The 19,699-nt window shown below is 36.0% G+C and overlaps 2 protein-coding genes across 7 annotated transcripts in view; both read right to left on the reverse strand.

Annotated features, from left to right (window-relative positions):
• The window catches only part of LOC107667856 (amino-terminal enhancer of split-like), a 21,238-nt gene extending 20,672 nt beyond the window's left edge, over nucleotides 1–566 (reverse strand). For 2 of the 3 annotated variants that reach the window (XM_016459585.1, XM_016459582.1), the window contains exon 1: nucleotides 1–566. The gene's annotated coding sequence lies outside the window, so the exon portion shown is untranslated. The other variant, XM_016459584.1, reaches the window with a different exon arrangement.
• A 1,574-nt stretch (nucleotides 567–2,140) lies between these two features.
• The window catches only part of LOC107667855 (guanine nucleotide-binding protein subunit alpha-11), a 50,033-nt gene continuing 32,474 nt past the window's right edge, over nucleotides 2,141–19,699 (reverse strand). For all 4 annotated transcript variants that reach the window (XM_016459578.1, XM_016459580.1, XM_016459581.1 and 1 more), the window contains 6 exons: nucleotides 18,224–18,408; nucleotides 16,916–17,070; nucleotides 14,365–14,493; nucleotides 9,595–9,724; nucleotides 8,395–8,548; nucleotides 2,141–6,643 (listed from right to left, as the gene is read on the reverse strand). In XM_016459578.1, coding sequence (XP_016315064.1) covers nucleotides 6,453–6,643; nucleotides 8,395–8,548; nucleotides 9,595–9,724; nucleotides 14,365–14,493; nucleotides 16,916–17,070; nucleotides 18,224–18,408 — 944 coding nt within the window. In that variant the 3' untranslated portion in view covers nucleotides 2,141–6,452. The remainder of the gene's footprint in view (nucleotides 6,644–8,394; nucleotides 8,549–9,594; nucleotides 9,725–14,364; nucleotides 14,494–16,915; nucleotides 17,071–18,223; nucleotides 18,409–19,699) is intronic.

A 19,699-nucleotide genomic window follows, 5' to 3' on the forward strand; every position in this document is an offset into this window, starting at 1 on the left:
GTGCTTTATTCTCTTTCTGTAGATGAAATGAAAAGGCTTTGGATGGATGTCCTCTTTGTTCGGTCTTGATTTGGTCTAAACTGCTGAGTTTGAAGGCAGAAAAGGCTTTAGTCTGCTCTCCTGAAGAGATTTCCTGGCTGTGATCTCCAGTTTTCCTGGATTTTGTTCAGCTTTACAAACCTAACGTACATCAACTTCAGACAGCGCCTTTGGAACAATACAAACAACAAGCAATCTTTACTACACTATGTGACATCGCGGTTTCACATGAGAAAAATGAATCTTCTGTTAAAATAGGCCGATTAATCCACCGCCAGGCTGATCATACTTGTCCAATTTCTAGATGCAAGCTACCTGGCTAAAGCTAATAGAGAAGTTTATATAGCAGGAAATGAACAAAATGCGTTTGAAAATGAGGAAAAAACGTTTAAATCTGGTCGGGTTTTCGCTAGTCTTGCGTGTGTCTGTTTATAAGCGGTGAAAGAGCAGCCAGCGCTTGGAAAATCATGCCTCTTCTGCCGCTTCAGGACTCGTATGGACGGACTCGTGATGCGACACGCTAAATTACGGAACCTACTACGGGAAGCGCTTTACTCATGAATATTAATTACGCCGTGTGCGCGTTGCCTGGTAACCTTCCGGGAGCGTATGTTTTCATTTTTATAGATTTTATATATTTATTTACTTGCTGCTTCGTCTCCGAAGCTACATATTGAATTTGTTATTTAATGTAATAACCTGCGAGCGATGAGATTTCACTTTATTGTGTTATTTTGCACTTCTTTGGCAACACAAATATATATATATATATATATATATATATATGTTTATTTATTTATTTGTCATACAAATCATACAAATACAAGTACACAATAACACCTACTTAACATCTCAAAATAAATTAGTGTTTTACAGTAAATGTATGTGTAATGTTATACTATTATTAATTAATATTATTATTCATGTTTATTTTAGGAATGTATACTTGGAAGATACATTTTTAAAAATCTGTTTGTATTCATTAATAATCCTTTGAAGCTTTTTTTTCTATATCTAGAGCAAATTTTAAAATAAGACTTGTTTGGTACCGTGTGTTTGCATTACAGCCAATCCGACAGGCGTACCGGGCGAACGCCACGTTGCGTCACTAATATTCATGAGACAATCCTTTATCGTAGTAGGATTCGTCCCTTGGTACATTCGCATGCAGGATTGAAGGTGGCGCTCAGGAGGCCCATTTTAAGATGTCAAATGGATGAAATGACAGTGGCCGGAAGTGTGTTTTGTCGGTGGAAGGTGTTGGAATTGCGCTGCTTTTGTTCCAGGTCAGTTGTACAGCGACTCCAACCTGCAACACTAGCAACTGCACCCATGGGAGTATTTCCACTGAAGTGAACATGCGATTTATTAATACCTCTAAGAGAAGAGATATTACAGGTGTGTGTTGAAGACGACATCCTGGGATAATATTATATTAGAATTTGTTTTTAAATTTTAGATGTTTAGACATTTTCCTCTATGCAATCGCTGTGTGTACCCCTTCTGGACAAAAAAACTAAACCATATTTGGCAAACAATTTAAAAATAAAGGCCACGAGAGTTTTTATGTGCTGAAATTATAATGCAGATAAAACAAAATTAAATGACTTTCATCTGAAAAGCAGCAATCTGCAGGATTTTAACACTTCAGCATTTCAGGCACTGCAAAGAAAACAAGTTACAAGACCATCAGCAAGTATAGGAACAAATTTATTTAAATTTAAAACAGATACTTTATAATTTTTTTGTTTGTTTTGTTTTTTGTTTAGAAGGCGGTTATGAAAATCATTTCCATGTTTGAATGAGGTTCAGGCAACAGTGGTTGAAATGAAACAAATACAAATAAAAACAACAATAAAATATGGCGAGAATGTCGTAAAATAAATTTCCACTATGTTTCCTCGTCTCGAGGATTTTGTTGCTTGTCTGAGCCCAAAACTCCCACCTGGACAAAGAGCACATGCTTTAATAATTACAATTCCTTACACAAAAAAAAAAAAAGAGCAAAAACAGCAGTTTATCTTCTAACTTAAATACAAAGTAAATCCATTTACTCTCTTCTTTAGTGTTTTACTCATTTTTAAAAGGGGAACGTGTCTAATTTCACAGTCTGCAAGTGATTTGGACAACAATTGGCACTTGTTATGAGTCAGTCTCAGAGAAGGGCATTGGCACGCACAATATTATACAACATTTACATTTGGTATAATTACAAAATAAACGGGTACAAAGAAGCAGAGAAAGAATGAGAGAGAAAACCAAGTCAAATGTACATGATCAAGTGGTCCTGGACATAACAGCTTTCAGGTAATGTATTACAATTAAAGAACAGGGGATAAAAAGCAGAAATCACATTTTAATGACTCCTTCATTGGGTCAAAACGTCAACCATTGGACCGTCCACCACATAGATGCACCTAACCGTACCAGTAAACATGCTTCACATGGAAATAACATAATAGCCTCGCTCTGTCATCTGTAGAAATGTGACTCCATGTCAACAAGCTTATGTGTTCATTGCATCTTACCGAGCGAGTCTTTACAAGCAATCAAATGCAAAGAGTCACTGAACTGAATCACAACCATCATGAGAACTAAAGCAGACACAGAACTCAAGAGGCAAGGGACCTTATTTTATGCTCCTGGAGACTTATTTTATGCACACTAGAGAAAGATAGGAATACGTAAGAATCATTTTCAAGCCGGAAAGTGAATACAGTAAATTTAGCTGCCACAAATGCAACTTCCACAGCCAATTTTCCTTTTCAGGAATAATAACATCTGGTTTAATGGCACAGATATTTGAAGGAAACTCTAGTGCCTTCTTGAGTACTGAGGATTGTATCAACAAGACATGTTTGCAATGCTTTGGCCAAGCATTTATGCATTTGTATATGGTATTTTCTAGCCTAAATTATATCCTAACAGTTACCCAGAACAGCCAAAGCCTTCATAACTGATAAGTCTATTCACTTGTCCACTGCTGAACTGAAACAAAGCCACAGGCATACGATTCTCTTGCCAGCAGCGGGACAGATGCTATTTTCCATGTACCACTCGCCGGATATTTAAGGAAGATTTTTTTTTGGCTTGAGAAAGGTGTTGGTTTGCAGTGTTTAGCGTACAAGGCGAACAAAATACATGCAGGTTGGCAAGATCTAATAAATATACAAAGTTTGGCCTCCAAACCTCACTGACTGTGCCTTACGGACTAAAGAAGTGTGCTTGTCACGTGACTACCGATCCTAAAATGCCCGAAAAACGTCTCATGGATCACAGAGGTAGAGGTTCTTGAGGGAACGTCGAATACGAGACTTCTGGGACTGGCACATTTATAGATATGAGTAGTTGAAACGGTCGGCCTGCTGCTCGAAGCGTTTGCCTTGTGGCACGAATAAACAAAAAAAAACGAAAAGTGCATTAAGAACAATCAAGCTGCTCCAGATACAACAAAGCAACACGTTCTCCTAGTGAGCAGAGACATAAACTCACCAGTCGCAGTAAACTAAGGTCCACTTTAGAGTAAGACGTACGTTTAAATTATGGTGTTTTAGACGATTTAGTGCTTTGTATTATCAGTTTCTTCAAATCTAACTCACTACGGACATCTAAGAAAACACTGCAGGATTTACAAAATGGTGTGGCATTTCCAAACCCCACTTAAACACTGAATTAAGTTTACAAATAACACGTCAGGTTTTATATCCATCAAGAAAGCGTTTGGGAGTTTGCTTCTCTAGTGGAGCGCCCGATGGCCGTGGCAAGTGATGAACTCAGATGCATGGCAGCAAAAGTGAAAAAAATTATAATGAAAAATGCATGAGTATTTGGTGGAATGGGTGCATTTGTGATCGCGTTTCTCCCTCTACCGAATCACACATTGAGCTGTGACCAATCGTTTCTGGTTTTCATGTGGCGTGTTTTCCGTAGCCCTTGATGAAAATGAATGAAATTGAATGAAAATGAAATGTATGAATTGATTTTCGACTGTATAAAATATCGACTGTAAAAGAACCGTAGAACACTTTTTTTTCTATCTGTGGATCACATACGGAAACAAGCTGTGAATTTATAAAGAACTCGAAAATGAAATCAGAATGTAAAGAAAAAGTCACTACTTGCAAGCGTCGACCAAATAGATCTTCAATTACAGATAAAAAGCTGTCTATTTTTGAATATGGTACATTTCCTATGTTTGTTTTTAAGCACTTCACCTAAACATCATTTGGAAATTTAACAAATAAAAAAAATTCTGTAGGAAAGTGAAAACTGTGGTCAGGGAAAAATATTTATAGTACAATATATTGCATTTTTGGGAAGAAAAAAAAAAGAAAAAAGAAAATAAGTACAGCAGTACAGACACTAGAGTCTCCTATTTCTGTCTCATAACATGGGAGTGCTTCAAATAGGAAAAGTGGAAACAATAGCATTCAAATGATCAACTTCAGATCTGGTCCATAAATTATATAAATAAAATGTTCTTTATTTAATAATTTTTTTATTTTGCTTAAAAAAATCATATTTTTATTTTTTATCTTATATAACATTCACACCATAGAGGAGGCTGTTTCCCTATCCATCTCTGATGTTTCCAAACGCTTTCAAACAGTCAGTCTTTCTCAGACTATTACTCATCACGTTCGTCCTCCACACGTTACCGTCAGGTACAGCTATGTGTATATCATTTGACGTATTCATAGTGACCAAAAAAGAAAAATCAAAAATTAAAACGAAGAATCACAGTATCAATAATATTGTAATTCATAAGAAAACCAACAGAACTGTACACAATTACGAAAAAGTGATTTTTTTCTTCTTTTTTTTTGTTGCCAAAGATAGTGTACCACAGACGTTTTGTACATAAGCAATAATGTGTATACGTATTTACAAATATAAATATACACAATCAATTAACTTCAGCGCATAAATGCTTTCCTGTTTCCCAACCTCGTCCTCCCGCGATCCCACCGGAACTCGCGCGAAATTCTTGAAATTGTCGACCGAAAAAGTTACGTTATGACAATAAAAAAAACCTGCGTAAACAAATAATGGATTGTGTGCATCCGTGCTGCTAGATGACGACGATACCCGCGAGTCTGCAGCCTGGATTGTGAATTAATAAAGTATCTGTTCGTGAGCGGAAAAAGATAACTGCGCACTCCGAAACTACTTTTTAGATGGTGAAATTAAAACGAAACCAGGAAGGAGGATAAAACATAACAACTGTGAGGGAACGGTCAACGTTAAATGTGGAAATCTGCGGAACAATACCTATCGTAAATGTATAATCCTGTTTTGCACACATTTAAAAATCCTTAACGTTGTCTCTTACCCACCATTAATTCGACTGCCGTCATAATTTACTTTATATTCGGTAGCAGTAGAAGTAGCTATAGTTACTTATCATTAAAAAGTTTTTAAAATGATCATCTCAGCAATATACACAGATTTAATTAGTTTCATCTCTTCATCGCGTGCTCTGTATCGTTTTGCTTATATAGGCATTCTTACACTATTTTCGTTCATTATAATTTTTCCCCCATTTTTTTTTGTTGCTGTTGTTTGTTTTTTTTTGCATTTACAATGCTCTCACATGAAGTTTACATTCATCGATGCGAGTTGAAGACTAGCCTCGTCGAGAGAATCATCTCTGCGAGTGAAAGGTTCTCCACACCATCAGTGGAACCCGCTGGAACCCACTGGATTCTAGAATCCGCCAGAATCCATTTCGGAACTTCCGGCACCACAGCACTAGTCCATGTGTCCATGTACAAGTATGTAAATATGTTGTGATTTTTTTTTGTTGTTTTATTTTTTGTCTTTTTGCAGGGCTGTGAAAACCAAATTTTTCCATTCATCCAGGCGGAATTCCAGAGAACCGCTCAGAGCAGATGACGTGATTGAAGCGAGTGATAGTACAGGACAGGAGAAGGAACGTCACTTCCAGTTTTTCAGGCCAGCGTATCACAGGTCATTCTCATCGTAGCTCCGCCAATCCAACATTTCCATGAAATATGTGAACGCTGAAGTGGCTAGTAGGAGTCTAATGCCCTTTGTCAAATCCGAGCCACTTTTTTTTCTTTCTTTTTTTTTTTGTGGTCAAATTTGATAAAAGGGAAAGAGGCCTTTGACGAGAGCTGCCAGGGATGAGCGGACAGACTTTCGCAAACAAATAAAAAACAAACGATGAGCAGGACATGTCCGTTATGATTCTGCTGGACAGAAAGAGAAAAACTCTGGAAGCTAGTAAAGAGAAATCAAAAGAACCGTGTGTTTCTGAAAGTGTACATGATGCATGTGTGTGTGTGTGTGTGTGTGTGTGTGTGTGTGTGTGTGGTGTGTGGACGTAGGTGTGCGCACGCTCTGTGGGTGCCTGTTTTATGCTGATTCATGTGTCGGACTCGTCACACGTCTCACACCAGGTTGTATTCCTTCAGGTTTAGCTGCAGGATTGTGTCTTTCACCGCCGCGAACACAAAGCGGATGTTCTCCGTGTCGGTGGCGCAGGTGAAATGCGAGTAGATGATCTTGTCGCTGTCGGGGTTCAGATCCACAAACATCTTCAGGATGAACTCCCGTGCAGCCTGGGCATCCCTTTGGGGCCCTACAAAACAATGTGTACATGGAGTTAAAAACTTCAGGAGACCTGAACCAGTTCATCCTTCCTATTCCACAATAAAGAGTTTTTTTTTTTATCTTGAAACAAACCAACCAGCTGAAAGATGAATCATAGCATTATAATAATTGATTTGGAACAAAAAGTATTTGTAAAGCTTAAAGGGTTGTGTATTTGTTTTTTTTGTTTTTAATGAAAAACTTGTCTAAGGCCGGAATAATCTAAGTTTGGCGTGGCTAATATTGAAGTTGTTGAAAAAAGTCTCTTACGCTCACCAAGGCTGCATTTATATGATCATAAATACAGTAAAAACAGCAATATTGTGAAATATAATTTCAATTTAAAAGAACTGTTATCTATTTGAATATACTTTAAAATATAATTTATTTCTGTGATACAAAGCTGAATTTTCAGCATCAGTACTCTAGTCTTCAGTGTCACATGATCCTTCAGAAATCATTCTAATATGCTGATTTGCTGCTTAAGAAATATTTATTATTACATTACAGGGCTTGCAAAATTTCAAAATCGCTGATAGCCCTTCGGGCAGACATTCTTCAGATTTTGGTAGCCCAAAATGAATTTAAGTAGCCCGAATAAAAAAAAATTGCAGATGAGCAAAAAAATATGGTTCTTTATTTAAATAACAGAATACTATTTTGATACAACAGCAAAAACTAGTAGCATATAGGGATGTAACGATTCACTCAACTCACAATGCGATGCGATTCACGATACTGATTTCACAATACAATTTTATTTTATAACAAAATGAGATTTAAGACATATTATAAATGAAAAGGTGCACATTTCTTTGTGAAATTGAAATATGTCAAATAATAAAACTAACTTGAAATTTTAAAACAAATCCCAAATCAAATAATTAAATAATACAAATAAAATAAATCTCTTATAAACTAAAAATAAACTAAAAATAAACTAATGCTTTGACTGTGCTTTTTCCATTTAAAATCAGAGGCAACCACTGCATTTTAATCACGATCCAAACAAAGATGCTAAATACATCTTATTTAGATTGCAATTAGATTGTATAATTTCGAAATTTGAAGCAAAAACTGAATGGTTTGATTTTAGCTTTGTGAATGAGACGCAAATGTCACTCTCTGACAGCAGGTGGCGCTTATGGAACAGCAGGTATTTATAGGCTGCTGCCCCTTTAAGACCGAATGCACAGATCCAATATAATGATGCACTTGAGATTTCTTTCACCTCACCACTGTTTACATTCACTTAAGGCATAACCGACTGTGTTTTTACGAGAATACTTGCCGAGACAGTTATTTTGAGATAATTTTGTGTGTATGCGTTCATTCAGATGCAAGGATACACGAAAGAGGAATCAATTCGGTGTACACGCATTGTCTGAAACGCGGCTCTCTGTGCGCGCTTTGAATGAGTGCGCGCAGCTCCGAATGCGCGTGAATGGTTTAAAACACTTGAATGTTTATATCGGCAAGACTTAGAAAACACATGCAAACGAAACTACGATCCGTTTTACCCCTACAAGCTAGTGAACAACGCAAATCAAGGAAGGAATTTTATATCACTGTTCAAGATAGCCCGTCAGGCAGGGTGGTGATACATTTGGTAGTCCGACTGGAAAACACAATAGCCCCGGGACGTCGGGCTAGAGATTTTGCGAGCCCTGCATTACATTGGGACTGTTTGCATAAAACCAGTCTACATGAAAAACACCGTACGACAGGAATCCAACATACCATCGAACTCTGGGAAATAGTCGACCAGGTGGGAGTAGGAGATCTTCTCCTCCAGCAGGTCCTTCTTGTTTAGGAAGAGGATGACAGAAGAGTTTTGGAACCATGGATATGTGATTATCGTCCTGAATAGAGCCTTGCTCTCCTCCATACGATTCTGAACACAAACACAAAGATTGGATCGTCATATATGTCAGAATGCAGATTGAAAAATAACTTGCTGACAAATAAAAACGTTTAGGCCACGAGTCCAAAATCTGCAAAATGTTAATTATTTTACCAAAATAAGAGGGATCATACAAAATGCATGTTATTTTTTATTTAGTACTGACCTGAATAAGATATTTCACATAAAAAAACACACATATCAACATATAGTTTACATATAGTTCACAAGGGAAAATAAGTTGAATTTATAAAAATGCCCCCGTTCAAAAGTTTTCATATGCTTGATTCTTAATCCTGTTTTGTTACCTGGATGATCCACAGCGTTTTTTTTTTTGTTTTGTGATAGTTGTTCATGAGTCCCTTATTTGTCCTGAACTGTTCACATGAAAAAAAAAATTCTGTGGATCATCCAGTTACCAACACAACTTTTGAACGGGGTCATTTTTAAAGGGGTCATATGATGCCATTTTAAAGATCATTATTTTGTGTATTTGGTGTAACAGAATATGTTGACATGCTTTAATGTTCAAAAAACAATCCCTCTTATTTTGGTAAAATTAACATTTCGCAGATACTGCAAAGTGTATGTAAAAGTTTGACCACAACTGTGTGTGTGTGTGTGTGTGTGTGTGTGTGTGTGTGTGTGTGTGTGTGTATATATATATATATATATATATATATAGAGAGAGAGAGAGAGAGAGAGAGAGTATACTATTCCTTAAAGTTAGATTTAATATTTTAATTAAATGTTTAATACATTTTTATTTCCAATGTTCTATTGATATTTTTATTTATTTATTATGCATTTTTTGTGATTGTTTTTAAATCCCTACTATGGAAAGCACTTTCAACTACTATCGTGTATGAATTGTGCTATACAAATAAACTGAAGAAGTATACAGTGTGCAATTATGAATAGTTCAAACTGTAGTTGGCAACATTGTTGTCAAATTACCACCAGAAAATATACTAAAAATTACAAGACCACCACAGAAAGGTAAAGATAAACACGTCTATAGTAAATGAGTTGCTTACCTCGTTGTCCGATTCGACCAGAACCTGATCGTACTCGCTCAGTGCCACCAGGAACATGATGGACGTCACATTCTCAAAACAGTGGATCCACTTCCTGCGCTCTGACCTCTGACCCCCCACATCAACCATCCTGAAAGACAAAGAGAGCGAGCGTTTGCATTATTGATTTGTTACTGACTTTATATACATTAATAATTCATGCTTATACTGTGCACAGTATGCAAATCTTCTGTATGCATGAAAAAACATGCATAAAATGCACAGCCAGAACATGCTGCATGGAGCACTGTATCCCATAATGCAATGACCTTACAGTCTCATGTGTGCTGAATGCTTTTTTTTATCCTTTTTGACACATTATTATATGCAAGTTAAGACATTTTGAAGCATATTTGAATTAAAAAAGCAAATTAACTATATTCATCGTTGAGATGACACCTGGGTTGACTGAATCTACAATATAGTGAGGCCATGTGACAGCAGCACAGTATAGTACTGTTTGTTTATCATTGCATAATGCATTCTTTTTTTTACACATTAAAAAAAATATTAAGCAATATACAGTATATGTATACTTACAGTATACAGTGTACATCATAGTATGCACTATGCAATCATTTAATTCTGAACAAAATCACTTTATGCATACTGTGCAGTATATACTGTATATTATTTAAAAAAAAATAATATTTGATATATATATATGCATTGCATGTTAAATCCAGCCAGTCCAGGAATCATCTTCCAAATAAAAATATTTTTAATGCAATTTAATGCAATGCAATTTTGTTAAAAATATAGGAAATCTGCAAACGTTGGTAACACTTTATTTTAAGGTGTCCTTGTTACACGTTACATGTACTTGCTATTATAATAACAATTATGCATAATTACATGCAAGTAGCCCTAAGCCAAACCTTAATCCTAACCCTAACCATATAGTAAGTACATGTTGTTAATTAATATTAATCAGTACTTAAATTTATAATTACACTGTAACAAGGACACCTTAAAATTAAGTGTAACCCAAACTTTTTTTGCAAAACAAAAAGCATAATTCAAAAACAGTACAGTACCGTTTATTTACCATGGCATAATGCATACTTTTTCAGTTTTACATACCATTTAAAAAACAGTAGGCAATATACATTATATGTATACTTACAGTATACTGCATACAATGTAGTATGTATAGTATAAATATTTCAAATAGTATGCTACACTGCTGTCACATGTCCACATTATGTTACATGTGTAAATAAAAATATTTTGAATGCAATTCAATAAAATTTAAAAGAAAAAAAATGTAATGCAATTGTGTGTAAAATGTTTTTATGTGAACACCTGTCAGTCCAATCACATAATGAGTCAATAAAGATAAATGTGGAAATTTGCATACTATACACAATATGCATACTGCATTAAGAGTAGAGGTAATATTTTAGCATGCTTTTCTGAACATATTCGAAGTCCTAGATTTCAGAAACATGGTAAATGTGTGCAGCCAGAACTGGCGCTGATTTTGGGATTCATACGGCGCCCCCTAGTGGAGTCAGAGCTCCAGTCCTGAGCCAGCAGTTCACAGAGGGGCCTTTGATAAATGAAGCCCTCTAGGATTGGCTGCCCAAAATAAAGCTCCTTCAGATAGAAGTGTCCTCATTTCCTTCAGCCAGGGGCTCGCTGACCTACTTCTGAACATACACATGCTCTTTAATGTAGGACGAGTCTCCACATTCACTCCGCACTTAGCCAACTTTGGCAGGAGGACAGACAGAGAGAGCGAGAGACATAAAAAGATAAGAGAGTTTTACTCTTCAGGGAAACTCGACGTGAGGTGTGTGAGCGTTTAAGACAGTTTTACAGAGATTAACAAACCACAGAGCTGATGGTAATCATTTATGGCGTCAATATGGCAGAGAGGGCAGAAATAATCTGTGTGTTTTGATGAATTTTCATATCATCACGCACATAGGAACAATTCCAAAACACACCGTAAATCTCATCAGCATCTCATCACATGCAGATTTTAAACGTGTAGTCGCACTGGATAAATGTGTGCAACTATAGTAATTTTGTCATTAAACTTCAATAATTAGGCTGAAAATGTTGTTGCAAAATCTATAAATCTATTCTAGGGATGCACCGAATGTTCGGCAACCGAAATTATTTGGCCGAAAATAGCAAAAAAAGCTCTTTCGGTGTTCGGCCGAATAAGCAAAAAGACCGAATAAATTGTACCGAACAATGATATGACGCGATCAAATAGCAACCAGTGCAGAGGGAGAGGCGCGCACTCTTTATTATGCAGCACACACGTCAGCAGTGTGGAAGCATTTAAACTGTCGGAGAAAGACGCAAAAATCATTACAAGCACTGACAGCGAGAGACGGTTTAGGACTGCATCGCATGTCTTCAACGAGAAGAGGAAGGGGTGATTGTTGATGGCTACTGTATGATGATTGAAATCGCAAAATTAGTAAATAAACTGCAGAACGTTACGTTTTCTAATACACGCGCGCGCATTGCATGTATTCTGACAGCGCTGCACGAACTCGCAGCAGATCTGCTTGTTAACCAGGGTTCAAAGTCCAAAGCGCGAGGAAAAGCGTACGACGTATTCGTAATGAGACTCATTTATAAATCTGTTGTCAACAAAAATAAGCATTGAGGTCTTCCTGCGCGTTTCCGCCAAAATAAAAAGTTGAGAAAAAGCAAGAACTCTTATCAACATTCATAAATGTTAGTATTGTAATTTTACTGTTGTTCTGTAAAATAAAGTAAAAAGTAAGACAATAATAATGATAATCATTACAACAGCTCTGTTTTAAAGATTTATTTTTGGCATTTTTATTTTGAGTATAGCAGTGACAGGAAGCGAAGTAGGAGAGAGAGAGAGGTGGGATCGGGAAAGGTCCACGAGCCGGGACTCGAACTCGGGACGCCCGGAGCGCAACGGCACTATATGCCGGCACACTGCCCACTAGGCTATTGTGTTTTAATACATTTATTATAACATTCACACATAGTGTTCAAATTAAAATCTGTAATATTTTCTAATGTTTTAAAAGTCTCTTCTCAGCAAGGTTGCTTTCAATTGTACAGCAAAAAAAAAAAAAAATACATGCCTGATTCAAGAAGGGGGGTCTGATGACCAAAAAATTATTATTTTACTAACTTATTAATTTTAAGTTACATTGTGCTTTGTTGGTATAGTGTCTGCTAGAATGTTACAAATGTTCAGTGTTAAATATTTTTAAATTGTTGTTTTGTAATTGATTTCTTTTCTTTGAAAAGCAAGACAAAACAGTAAAAAGCACATTTTGGCTTTTTAATTTATGCAATGGTGAAAAAAAAAAATTGGCAAAATACATGGGGAAAAAAACACTGTGTTCGTTATTCGGCCTTCGGCCGAGTGTTTAATTTTGTTCGGTTTTGGCTTCGGCCAAGAATTTTCATTTCGGTGCATCCCTAATCTATTCTATAGTTCTGAAAAAAACACACACTTTTTTAAGTTTACTTTGGTTCACATTTTTAGCTCTAGGTAAGTTTTCATTCTTTTGTAAACCCTTATTTTTATAGATTTTTTTTTTTTTAGCTAGTTTTGTCTACATAGGCCACGCCCTTGGGTCATGAATATTAACCTTACATTATATGATGTTCACCCGCACTGATTATTCATTCATTTAGCAGATGCTTTTATCCAAAGTGACTTACAAATGAGGAGCACAACAAAGTAATTCATCCTAAGCAGGCAATAACACACAAAGTGCTACCAATAAAAAGTTTAAAACATCATCTAGAAATCTGATTTGCTAAAAGGCGGAAGTTGGTAAATGCTAACCATGGTGGGATTACCATTTACCACTTGTGCATTCGTTTAACCACAGTGACCGGATGACACAGGCTTCTGCTTGGAGTCATTTAAACTGCGACCTCTTTAAAATATAATGAACGTCTTTCAATAAGCAAGGGGTTTCTATGTCCCTGCGCTCACTACAGTTCAAAGGAAATGAATACTTTTACCAAGCAAAGATGCATTCAATTGATCAAAACTTACAGTAGTCATTTTTAATGTTACAAAAAAATAAATGCTGTTCTTTTGAACTTTCAATACATCAAAAGATACTGGGGAAAAAAGGTTTTCAATTAAATATTAAAATTATTAGCCCAACTGCTTTCAACACTGATAATAAAAAATGTTTTCAAAAGCAAATCAAATCATCTTAGAAGTAAATCAGCATATTAGAATGATTTCTGAAGGATCATGTGACACTGAAGACTGGAGTAATGATGCTGAAAAATGAAGGATTGCACCACAGGAATAAATTACATTATTAAAATATATTCAAATAGAAAACACTTATTTTAATTAGTAATAATATTTCACAATATTACAGTTTTTACTGTATTTTTGTTCAAATAAATGCAGCCTTGGTGAGCATTTCTTTCAAAATCATTAAAAAAACCTCAAACCGACCCCAAAATTTGTGCTTCTGCCCATGTCAGCGCGGAATTAGAAACTGTTTTGTGGGTTTTGATGGCTCAATAAAGACAAATAAAAAATAATCAACAGAAGTGCAGCGAAGACAACTTTGACTGATGTGGGGTGTGACTGCATCTTTGTAGGTCACACACTAGAAAGTCGTCTTCAGCTCGGGAAAATATTAATAACTCTCCTCCATGGATCTATTCTCAATGTTAACCTACATTCAGTGCAAAGTTCCTAAATTTCAAACGGAAGCTGATGAATAATTGGTCTGTGTCCTCTACCTGAAAATGATGCTCTGAAGGTCGAACGGGTATTCAATAATCCCAGTAGTCGGGATTCGAACCCTCAGAACATCCTGCTGGGTGGGAAGGTAGGAGGGCACGGCGATACGATCCAGATCAGATAGATAGCTACAGAAAGAGATGAAAACATCATTAACCCCTTTATATCACAGGCTGGTGGTTTGGTAAAGAATGTTTCCAGCAGAATTCTCGAGAGTCAGACGTCGTCCCCCGTCAGCAGATCTCAGAGGATGCTCATTATGCTGTCTTGTGAGACAATCTGAAAAAACACAATGGCTAAATAGGGAAGACAAATGTTCTTTGTGTCTGGTCAAACTAAGGTAGGCCTATCTTATTTTCAGAATGCACAATGCATACTCTCTATTATTTCTGAAATAGTATGCAGTAAGTAAGGATAAATCTCTTTATTGTCTTATTTGAATTGAATGTCGAATGAGAAGGAAAACACCATGAAAACTGTCAACAACTTATCCAGAATCAAAAGAAATTAGAAATTATATTCTGGATAAAGAATATTAAGATGCTTTTGCATTGTGACATTACTTTCATGCAATTAAACCCTGTAAAATTAAATATCTTCCTAGAATAAAGAAAATGATAAAAGAATAAAGAAATTAATGTTAGTAATTTTTTTACGTTACATTTTTGTTATTTTTATTGCACAAACAAAACATAATTTCCTCAATTGCATCTGCTGAATTTAACATGCAACATGCATACTGTACATTGCATACTATGTTTAATAGCATGCAAAGCAGTAGTCTGGCTACAATGTTGTCACATGACCTCATTATGTTGCATTTTTAATTCAGCAAATGCTGTCAAAATCTGAAAAATGAATACTTTAAATGAGATGTGTCCATATGAATCCCTGACCGTTGTTTTAGCAATTTAACTACCATATATCTGTTTTTTTAACCAATTAAACTACAATATATTCCGCAGTCATCAACCTAATCAATAAGCAAATGCTTTTGTAGAACATCCCATCTTCTCATATGTAGTGCTGGTAAAGTCTGATTAATTTGAGTGAACTGGTTCATTCGGATGGTTCATGTAAACGAACTTGTTCAAAAAATGATTCACCGATTCATTTCAATACCTTTGGATTTTGTAGCAAGATATTTAGTAAAATTCTGTAGCTTGTCACTGCTGTCGACACAGATTAATTATAAATTTATACAAATAGTTAATTTATTAGATAAATTATACATTTCTAATTGTATTAGTTGAATTTGTGTCAATCTGTTCAACTGACTGCGGTCACCCAGATATTCCTACTGTACTGATGTGACCTGTATTACCCCAACAAACCAGCAGGGGGTGTGATTCACATGATGCCAATGATTCTTGAACTGACTCCAGGCTTCATACATCTGTGTGTATTAATGTGGCGAAATTCGCACTGCCTTTATATTATATTGGTCCAGTAAAAGAAATAGGACAAGATTGACTGCCGCCAAACTCTTCAATTAGATCATCAGAGAGACATGGACACAAACCCACTGACAAAAAGAAAACTTTGAAACAATAAAACACAGTCTTTGAGACATGAACTGATTTGTAGGTGTTGCACAAGCTGAAAGGCGTGTTCTTTTTAAACAGAAATTGATTTTTCCCCCTTCATTTTCCAGATTTAATAACATCTTGGGTATTGGTTAGCATGAAAGAAATAGTATATCCAAAAATGACAATTCGTTTACTTGCCCTCCTGTCGTTTCATATCTGTATGACTTTTCTTTCTTTCGTGGAACAACGGAGGAGAATTTTTAAAGAATTGTATTTGTCCTTTACAATGAATAGGAACACGAGCTTTCACGCTCTAAAAAGGACACAACTGCATCATAAAATTAGTCTATATGACTCATGTGCTATATTGTAAATCTTCTGAAGTCACATGATAGCGTTGTGTGAGTTATTCACTGAAAATTGTTCTCGTTCAGAGTTAATGAGATATAGCGTTGTGCGATTGAGTATTTTTTCAAAGAATCAGTTGATTCACCTTGCAAAGTCAGTCTGAATGACTCATTCATTAATCAGACTGATTCAAAGAGTCAAGAATTAAAGACTGAATTTGAGTGATTACAAGCTCAAATTTCAGTCTGTTCCCCACACACAGCTATCAGACGACTAGAGTACAAGAGTCAAATCAAACTTTTGCAAGCCGGAAAGCCTCAGTTCTCATTCGTTGTAATTGCATGGGGGGAAAAAATCCCCTTTAATGTTCCACAAAAAGAAATAAAGTCATACGGGTTTGGAATGACGCGAGGATGAGTAAACAATGAAAAAAAATTCCAGAAATGTTTTACAATGAAATAACATTCAACATGAATCTTTCACAATATCACCAGGAACACATATTAGGAAAGTAAATGGGGTCATTTTTGATATCATGTAGATTGTAAGCATGCACAACAGTGTGAATATATATATATAATTATATATATAATTGTTAGAGAATTTGACTGTTTAAAAACACTATAAATAATCAAACTCTATTCAATAAAAAGATGATGACAGATTTACTCACTATTTCGTGGAGTCTGATAGCTGGTACTCTCGGCGTCTGTCGTAGGCCTCTTGAATGCCTGGATCTGTCCACAGCATCTTAATGGCACTAATGTAGGGCTGGTCGAATGACGACACCTTCTCAATGTCCACCTCCTTCACCAGCATGGCGTTTGCCTGCAGCCCAGAGCAGATGAACAGTTTAAGCCAACGCAATGGAGGAAACTATTGATAATATACAGCAGTGCAGATGTGCAATACTCAATCTAACCTATTTTAAACATGCTCTGATCCTTCTGTACTCATTACAGAGCTTCTCTTATGCGTGATGTCTCATTAATAGTGAGACCACATGGAATATTTGTACTTTTTTCATTTGCCACACCAAAGCAAAATTATGAATGGTGAAAACCAATTCATGGTTAAAATGATTGGTTAGAAGCAATGGCAACCAGTTACAGCAGCTAAAATGTAGACATAATTTTAATCTACATCTTTTTAAAAATGTAGACGAGTTTGTTTCTTCATCAGAACAGATTTGAAGAAATGTAGCATTCCATCACTTGCTCAGCAATGGATCCTCTGCAGTGAATGGGTGCCGTCAGAATGAGAGTCCAAACAGCTGATAAAAACATCACAATAATCCACAAGTAATCCACACCACTCCATTCCATCAGGCCAGCACTTCACAATCTTGTGAAGAAAAAAAGTTGCGTGTTTGTAAGAAACAAGTTAATCAAGACGTTTTTAACTTCGGACTGTTGCTTAATCCATATTATGGTTTGTGGTCCATAATCCATAAAAACGCTTCCTCCAGTGAAAAAGTCCATCCCCTGTTGTCCTCTCACATCAAAATCCACCCACATTTTTGTTTAGCTTATAAATTAATCTTGATCTGTGCATATTTCTCTCCTGATTCAGATGAGACAACCTTTTCCACTAAAGAAAGCAATATTATGGATAGAGGAGGTATTTTAGCCAGAAGCAACGATTTGGAAGTTAAAAACGTCTTAATTATGGATGTATTTCTTACAAACACGCAGCTTTTCGCTTCACAAGTCATTAACTGATGGACTGGAGTGGTGTGGATTACCTGTGGATTATTGTGATGTTTTTATCAGCTGTTTGGACTGTCATTCTGACGGCACCCATTCACTGCAGAGGATCAATTAGTGGGCAAGTGATGGAATGCTACATTTTTTTTAAATTACATGTCAGGCTTCAACTTCCTTTATGATTCCTTTTGATTTAGGTGTGAAACAAGACCTAGACATGTTTTCATCAGTTTCACCATGTCCAACTTAAAATACTCAACATGAATCATTCTCACCTTGTTCTGCTCATACTTGAAGCCGATTTTCAGGTTTTCAGTGGCGCGGATCATGGACTGCATGGAGGTGAAGATGTTCTGGTACACCAGTTTGGTGAATCCGCGTTTGTCCTCGTCTGTGTATCCGGTGCCATGGATGATACGCATCTGTTTGATGAACGTACTCTTGCCGCTCTCACCCGTACCTAGAGCAGAGGGAAGGGTCAGAGGTCAGGTTTATGTTCAAACTCTTGATCTACGATCAAGACCATCGGTACAGCATCCTTCATTCATGATAATCTGTTCACATGTGTGGTTTGGTCACAGTGTGGGAGCAAATCAGGACACTTGGAAATGATTTAATTAAACAACAACAAAAACTAAATCATTCAATTGAGGGAAAAGAGCCACTTCTAATTAATGAGAGCAAATACGTGCCTGTGCCATGTTAGCTGATGATCCATTTTCAGACAGAAAAACGGCATGGCTCACTTCAGTGTAAGTTTATGGGATTTATTTCACTTGTTTAATTTGTGACCAGCACACTTCTTGGTTTGTTTTATGCTCTCTTTGGTTAAATCAGCATTTCCCAAATGGGTGTCTGCGAACCCTTGGGGGTTCGTACAGGAACTGGATGGGGCAACACAATAAATCAAAATGAAACGGAAATCACAATATAATTAAGTGTCTCAATTCACAGTAAATGCTTCATCTTTGTATGCAATATGAGTTTAACATGCATTTTGGGAATGCAATGTGAACTAGATTCACTTTATTTACACATTTCCATAATCTCCAACATTTCTGTGGACAGAAATGTACTGAATTTTACCAATATTCAGCCAAAATAAAAGCATGAAGGTTTGAATGACTGAAAATGAAGAATTTAAGACATAAATATTGGTAAATTGTAGTGTAAATTAATTGTTTATAATTATCAAATTTATTTTATTATTTTACAGTTCAACTGTAATTTACAACAGTAATATATTTATGTCTTCATTTTAAGTTAAACCTGATAATAATAAAGAGAGTTTATTGGTTGAGAGTTGGTGTCAGCAGCAGCAATATGTGTTTTCATTAGATTTTAAGAATCAACAAAATAACTGCAATATAATTTTTTTCATGTGCAGCAAGCAGCACTATAGACTGTTTCAACGGCAACAACATAAACAAACGTTACTGCGCATGCGTGCTTTTGTGGCCCTAACTTAACTTCCGGTAGACTTCCAAATAGAATAAATGACAACAGCTAAGTAGTCCCTTTAGAGTAGATTATTTTTGATATTAACTTCGGGCCAGGCTCGTGCGCCCGATGAAACAGTCTATATAAATCATTTTCAAATAAAAACAATCAACATTTACACACACAAAAAAAAGATTAAATATTTAAAGGAACATTCCACTATTTTTGAAAATAGGCTCATTTTCCAGCTCCCCTAGAGTTAAACAGTTGAGTTTTAACGTTTTAGAATCCATTTATCCGATCCCCGGGTC

Source organism: Sinocyclocheilus anshuiensis, unplaced genomic scaffold (assembly GCF_001515605.1).
Source record: "Sinocyclocheilus anshuiensis isolate Anshui unplaced genomic scaffold, SAMN03320099.WGS_v1.1 scaffold1325, whole genome shotgun sequence".
Classification (NCBI taxonomy): Eukaryota; Metazoa; Chordata; class Actinopteri; order Cypriniformes; family Cyprinidae; genus Sinocyclocheilus; species Sinocyclocheilus anshuiensis.